The sequence below is a fragment of the Tachysurus vachellii genome, chromosome 25 (assembly GCF_030014155.1).
Source record: "Tachysurus vachellii isolate PV-2020 chromosome 25, HZAU_Pvac_v1, whole genome shotgun sequence".
In the NCBI taxonomy this organism is placed as follows: domain Eukaryota; kingdom Metazoa; phylum Chordata; class Actinopteri; order Siluriformes; family Bagridae; genus Tachysurus; species Tachysurus vachellii.
Genome location: NC_083484.1, coordinates 852501 through 860000, shown reverse-complemented (window position 1 = coordinate 860000; position 7500 = coordinate 852501). Strand labels below are relative to the sequence as shown.

The 7500-nt window shown below is 41.8% G+C and overlaps 1 protein-coding gene across 5 annotated transcripts in view; it reads right to left on the bottom strand.

Annotated features, from left to right (window-relative positions):
- phldb2b (pleckstrin homology-like domain, family B, member 2b) overlaps positions 1-7500 on the bottom strand; it is a 48887-nt gene that overhangs the window by 13309 nt on the left and 28078 nt on the right. For all 5 annotated transcript variants that reach the window (XM_060861907.1, XM_060861905.1, XM_060861908.1 and 2 more), the window contains 3 exons: positions 6563-6871; positions 4100-4240; positions 1821-1958 (listed from right to left, as the gene is read on the bottom strand). In XM_060861907.1, the coding sequence (XP_060717890.1) occupies positions 1821-1958; positions 4100-4240; positions 6563-6871 (588 nt within the window). The remainder of the gene's footprint in view (positions 1-1820; positions 1959-4099; positions 4241-6562; positions 6872-7500) is intronic.

Sequence of the window (7500 nt, the reverse complement as noted above, 5' to 3'; positions counted from 1 at the left end):
GATGATGATGATGATGATGATGATGAAGATTGTATGAAGTATAAAAGCAGAAAAACGGAAATGATTAGTTTGAATTAAGTTTTGTGCCTTTTCTCAGACAGCCGACTGTAGATAACGAGCGACGGTTCGTAAACACTAGAATGTTATTTTTATTTTTCACCTCATTACTCAGTCTGTGTCATGATTTTTTATGCAGGTGTGAAAAATGTACGTCTTAATTCAGCTGCAGAAGTATAAAATAAACAAAAGTTCAAATTCCAAGCCCTTCGTTTTGGAAAAACTTATATATTGTCTCTTATTGTGTCTAATGTTGTGTCTTGTGTAGTGTCTCATGTAGTGTCTCATGTAGTGTTTCGTGCAGTGTCTCATGTAGTGTCTTGTGTAGTGTCTCATGCAGTGTCTCGTGCACTGTCTTGCATAGTGTCTTGTGTCTCGTGTTGTGTACCATGTAGCATTTCGTGTCTCATGTAGTGTTTCGTGCAGTGTCTTGTACAGTGTCTCATGTAGTGTCTCATGTAGTGTTTCGTGTAGTGTCTCATGTAGTGTCTCGTGTAGTGTCTCATGTAGTGTTTCGTGCAGTGTCTTGTGCAGTGTCTCATGCAGTGTCTCGTGTAGTGTCTCATGTAGTGTCTTGTGTAGTGTCTCATGCAGTGTCTCGTACACTGTCTTGCATAGTGTCTTGTGTCTCGTGTTGTGTACCGTGTAGCATTTCGTGTCTCATGTAGTGTTTCGTGCAGTGTCTTGTGTAGTGTCTTGTGTAGTGTCTCGTGCACTGTCCCGTGCAGTGTCTCGTGCTGTGTCTTGCATAGTGCCTTGTGTCTCCTGTTGTGTACCCTGTAGCATTTCGTGTCTCATGCAGTGTCTCATGTCTCATGATTTGTCTTATGTAGTGTCTCATGTCTCGTGTAGTGTCTTATGTAGCGTCTTGTGTTGTGGCTCATGTAGTGTCTCGTATAGTGTCTATTGTAGTGTTTCATGTCTCATGTGTCTTGTGTTGTGTTTTTCGTTGTGTTTTGTCTCATGTAGTGTTTCGTGTCTCGTGTTGTGTCTCCTGTTGTGTCTCGTGTCACATTGATTTGTCAACACTTACACTTTTTTAGACTGGACTGTCATCATCACATTTTTATCCATGTATAGTTATATTTAGCATGAAAGTAACTATAGCAGCTATAAATGCTCATGCCCTCACCATGAAGAAGCGTAAACTCCTCTGTCCTAAAGATGTCAGGAAACTTCTTGTTCCTGCTCTGACTGGTACACAGCACTGAACCTGGAGACTCCTTACTTTAAGAGAACTTCATCAGAACCGTCTTCATGTTTATGACCTTCACAGTGAAGGAGCTGTTGCTATAGAAGCACTAATATATTTAAACAAGGACATTCATTTAAACCTGTGATGTGCAGTTTGGCTACAATCAGAGCTGCTTTTATAGAGAATTAATCAACACCTTCTGACCAATCAGGACGCAGATCTCAGCAGCTCTGTGGTGTAAATTCTCCTGTGGAGCCTTTAAACCGTCTCTTAAAGTCGTGCAGTCAGAATGTCAGAGAGCTGTGAGTGTTCAAACAGCTGCAGGTGTAAGTGAAAGATTGAATTTGCTTTCCTTCCGCACACACACACACACACACACACACACACACACACACACACACGCACACGCACCTTCTTTATGCATGATATATGAATCTAATAGGGTGTGAACCGGATAGATGGGGAGATTATCACCTACGAGTGGGACTGATGAACTGCCAGGAACTGCCAGTGTGTGTGTGTGTGTGTGTGTGTGTGTGTGTGTGTGTGTGTGTGTTTAGTGAAATACCTGTGACTTTTCTGCCTGCACCTTCTGCTCCGTGTCGGCCATCTTGTCCTTCAGCTGCTCCAGAGTCTCTTTCTCTTGCTGCAGCTGAGTCGCCTCAGACTCCTGCTCACCTTCTAATAGTGCGCGTTCCACCTCCATCTACACACACACACACACACACACACACACACACATTAGCATTTACTCAACTACAAATTATACAGTGCTTTCCAAAACTATTGGCACCCTTCATAAAAATGACCATAAAGCGACACCATGAAATGAGTCAAAATTTAGAGACCTTACAGTCTTCTCAATACTTTCAAAAGTATTAGCACCCCCCCTACATTTACTATCTGAGGGAAAACTCGAATATACTCAATATATCACTGCACAGTACTACATAATTTTTTACAAATTATTTACTACAGATCTCAACCTCCTGGAGGAGGTAACCAGGTTTTCAGGTTATGGACCAGAACAAAGAAAACAAAAATAGACTTTTTTTTTCAGGGTGGAAATCAATTTACAATATACTTTAGATGGAAACAACATGAATTAAAATAAATAAATAAATAAATAAATAAATTCAATTAAAGAGCAGAATTTTGTTTTTAAACATTTTATATAATAGTCCACTCCCTGGAAGGGTGCCATTAATTAAGCCGACTGTACATAATAGATCATTTATATCAGTATATTAAATAATAGAAGTTCTACTGGATCCAAAAAGTGTATATTTTCTGCAGTCAGCTAAAGTTTCTGCTTTAAAAACAAAACAAAAACACAAGTTGGTGATGTCATTAACGTTTGGTCATAAATCCAGTTAAAAGCCGCACAAACTCACCGTCTGAGAGCCGTTTCACACAGCCATAAAAGCTCTAATTTTCTCTGGTTGGGATCTCGTAAAGAAGCAGTAAAACTACTGACTGCTAGAGAAAGCTCAGGTTCTCAAGGGGGAGAAATAAACTCCTCCTTCAACAGAAGCAAACACAACCTGGAAACACCAGTCGCTGGGAACAGGTACAAAATATACTACAAACTATCCTGCAAAGTCTCGACTGATGAATACTTCGTTTACATCCTTTATATCAGAGGTCATGTGTCATTTCTTAATCCACAGCATACCTGCATACCTGCTTGTGACTTACAGGGAATTCGCTCAACTACCAAGTCGGTCAATCACAACTATTACAGACTCACTGAATCAGTCACACACCACCTACTGTATATCAGACACTGACTCACCTAACCACTGACTCATTGAATCACTCCCAGACTCACTGAATTACTCACTGAATTACTCACTGAATCGCTCACCCACCAAATCAATTAATGCATCCCTCAGTGAATCACTCACGAATTGAATCACTCACTCACTGAATCACTGAACCATCAAATCACTCACCCATCACCCTTACACACTGAATCACTTCCTTATTCACAAAATACATTGATCACCCGAATCACTCATTCACTGACTCAATTGCTTGTTTATCAAATCAATTTGGATCTTTACTGAATCACTCACTAACTCACTGAATCACTCACACACTCATTCACTGACAGACTCATTTGCTCACCAATAAAATCTTCCACTCACTCACTCACTCTCTGAATCATTTAATCACGCACTCACTCACACACTCACTCACTCACTCACTCACTCACTCACTCACTCACTCACCCACTCACCGACTCACTCAATCACCCACTCACTCACTCACTCACTCACTCACTGACTCACTCACCGACTCACTCACTCACCCACTCACTCACCCAGTCACTCACTCACTCACTCACTCACTCACACACTCACTCACTCACTCTCTGAATCATTTATTCACTCACTCACTCACTCACTCACTTACTCACTGACTCACTCACTCACTGACTCACTCACTCACTGACTCACTCACTCACTCACTCACTGACTCACTCACTCACTGACTCACTCACTCACTGACTCACTCACTCACTCACTCACTCACTGACTCACTCACTCACTCACTCACTGACTCACTCACTCACTCACTCACTCACTCACTCACTCACTCTCTGAATCATTTATTCACTCACTCACTCACTCACTCACTCACTGACTCACTGACTCACTCACTCACTGACTCACTCACTCACTGACTCACTCACTCACTCACTCACTCACTGACTCACTCACTCACTGACTCACTCACTCACTCACTCACTCACTCACTCACTCACTCACTCACTCTCACTCACTCACTCACTCACTCACTGACTCACTCACTGACTCACTCACTCACTAAATCCTACTTTACCTCTTGGATGGATTCGTCCATCTGGTTGTCCAGCTCTTTGATCTTCTGTTCCAGCTCCTCCATGTTATTAAGCACCTGAATCCTCTCCTCTTCGATACGCGTCACTTCCTGTTTCAGCCGCACCTCCTCCTCCTCGGGTGTCTGCCAACAACGTCACATCCTCAATATCCCCATCATAATTTTGAGTAACGAACAAAGACTTAGGAAATGATATGTTTCTCCTGTGGACTGTCCACAAGTCTCTATAACAAAGGTGTATCTGTAGTGTAATGACGATTCAACATTCAACAGTAAACTTAATTTCTCTCTGAATTTAAAAACAAACAAACAAACAAACAAATAAACAAACAAATAAATAAATAAATTGACAAGTATTTGTGATGGTGCCTTAGATCAGAGCCTAACGACTTAAAAATAAAGCTTCAGGCTTTTATTACATTGATTTTTCCAACATTACGATACGCATATTATATAAAATATAAAAATAACACTAATCAGCAAACTTATTAAACCTCAGATTGCAGCAATTTCTGCACAACATTACAGACTAAAGATGAAACTTAATGAGGCCACGATTCAGCGTATTTCCCCAGAAGAAACGCTCCATTTCCAAAATCTGATTAAATCGGAGACGTTTTTTTGAGCTGGAATTTAGCAGCAGATTTTCAGGAAACTCTGATCCCTCGCCAGCGGTCCACACAGGCTGCTTCTCTTTTTAATCTAATGAAGCCGACGTCTACACCCTGCTCGTACCAGCCGACTGCTCTTAGTTTCGGCCCCCAGAGACGTAAATACGCCACTTTAGCAAGAAAAGCAGAACTTCAGCTCCGTCAGAAGTGTGAGAAAAAAACAAGGAGTGAAATGAACCTGAGGAATGACGGCGTCTAGAGTCAGAAAAAAACCTATATAGTGATGTTTAAATGCCAGCCTCTGGATTTATTACCAATTTAAAACGGACATCTCTGTATAAAAACCGATCCTGGGCGGAGCTCCGATCACATCTGTTATGTAAATGATTACATAATCATTTCGACAGTGAACAGTGTAACAGGTGAAACCTCTGAGCATCTCTAACGTAAGTTGTGGTTGTCATGGTAACAGATAACCGCAACTGGACAAACGGACAAATCTTAATTGTATTTTCCTACAGTAAATATGAGCTACAACTAGTAAACAAGAAGAAGGAGAAATGTACGTATCTAATTTGAATATTCATATATTTTGGTATTTATAATGAGGGTAAATTTGCAGAGATGTTTACTAGCAGGAGACTATGAATAAGTAACGCTGGTAAATTTCAGAACGAGAATGTGCGTGTGTGTGTGTGTGTGTGTGTGTGTGCGTGTGCGTGTGCGTGTGCGTGTGTGTGTGTGTGTGTGTGTGTGTGAGACAGCACACATGTCAAATTAAGTGAGATTACACCAGCACAAACACACACTGCAAGCGACCTCTATATTCGGACAGTGATGTTTATCTCTGTTCAGCAGAGTTTATGTTACGGAGCGAGTCCCAGACCTGCAACACAGCGTCATGAAAAAAGAGAGCAACAGCAAGGAGAAATATCCTAAAGACAGATGGAGAAAGAACAAAAAGAAGAAAGAATGCGGCTTTGAAGCCGATTTATGGTGCATAGAGAAATCATTTCCAACATCTTGTTATATAGCGCTGTATGGATTACAGATGGGATCGAAAGACAGATTCAAGGAAAAAACAACAGGCACAGGTCTAAGAGCCCAGAGGAGCTCAACAGCGTCACTGCCTCAGACTCTACAAACCCTAAATCACCTAAAAAACATACATGTAATTACATTATCCCCTTTAGCACCTACCCCTTCCCTTCACATTCCTTCGTGTACTGGTGTGTGTGTGTGAAAGCAGGACCGTGCGCTCGTACGCATGACTAAAAAAGGTCGTAATTGGAAAGGACGTGACCTGAAAACCGTCTCAGAAGGTCTAACAGAACGAACGCTAAACCTGCGATTAAACTACAAGATAATTACACGCTATCAACGACGTTAATAACAACGTTAATAACATTTCTCGCGGTATTTGTCACTTGTGTCCTCATGCATAAACTTTTCCTGCCAGTTTTACTGATCAAATTTATTAAACAGGTAAGTTTGTGTATGTTTTACAGCTAGCGAGGTAAATCATCACTAATTTACAAATGTGTCACCTGAATTTATTAAGCTGGTGTATAGAAGTGACATGTAAAGATTTTTAGGATTTGACATCCCTCAGAGCCACTTCTCCACCACACCACAAGAGGGCAACCTCACAGAATCTGAGATATATATATATAAAAGATACACAAACAAATACAGTAAACTAGTAACAATCGAACTGTTTAGATTTTAATAGATGAGTCCAGATTACAGTACAATACATATGAATGCTTTAGTGGGCGGAGCTTATTGTATCCAAGTCTAAGATTCAGGAGGAACTCACTGCCTGTAATCCCACCTTGTTATTTCGCATCTGTCGAGGAGATGGTGTGGGGGCGGAGCTAAGAAGATTCCCAGCATTTGACTCCGCCTTGATGTCTCGCTGCCCGCTGAAACGACGCTGGCGTAGCTGCCGCTCCTCGGTGACGTGGCACTGCAGAGTCCCAGAGCCGTAACCTTTCTCTGCGGAGTCGGAAAACACGGACTCGTCCTCGGTCACCTGCAGCTTCTCCAGCTCTTTATTGATCTTCTGGAGGTCGGCCACGGCTGAGCCACTCTGATGCCGCTCCGAGCACAGGTTCAGGATGGTTTCTAGACGCTGGCGCTCCTGATGGAGATAATAAAAATCATCATCATCATCATCATCATCATCATCATATCCCACAAAGCAGTGTTAAGCAAAATATGGAAGACCAACAGTGTCATAAAAAGTATTAAAAACAACCCAGAGGCCAAGAATAACTCTGAGCACGATGCTGCCACCCTCATGTTTCTCTGAGGAGCACTTTTGGGGTTCTGCCAAAGGTTTGGAACAGATTTATGATGTATAACATCAGTTAAGTCCCTGCTTCATCAGTGCTTAAACAATGCACTATTTTACACACGGGTTCCACCCTCCTCACTTACACATCAGCTTTAATGTGAATATAAACTGCATGAATTGTTGGCAAGACCGAATTCCTCCATTGTTATTAAAGCTTATAACATTTTAATAACACTCAGAATCTGTGCTCCACATCACACACAACTGCTAAATCACGAGTCAATGATTCTTCCAGGCATGTTCTCTCCGTCATGTGGTCACAAATCATTTCCCTCCGAGTCTAATACAAAACGCTATTCTCATGATCCCACAGAACCCGACTCTGAGTAACAGTGTAACTGGAACAGAGACAGAGGACGTCCATAAAATCTCCCGCCAAGTCGACGGGAACTCGCTCCCAGGGGACGCCGCTT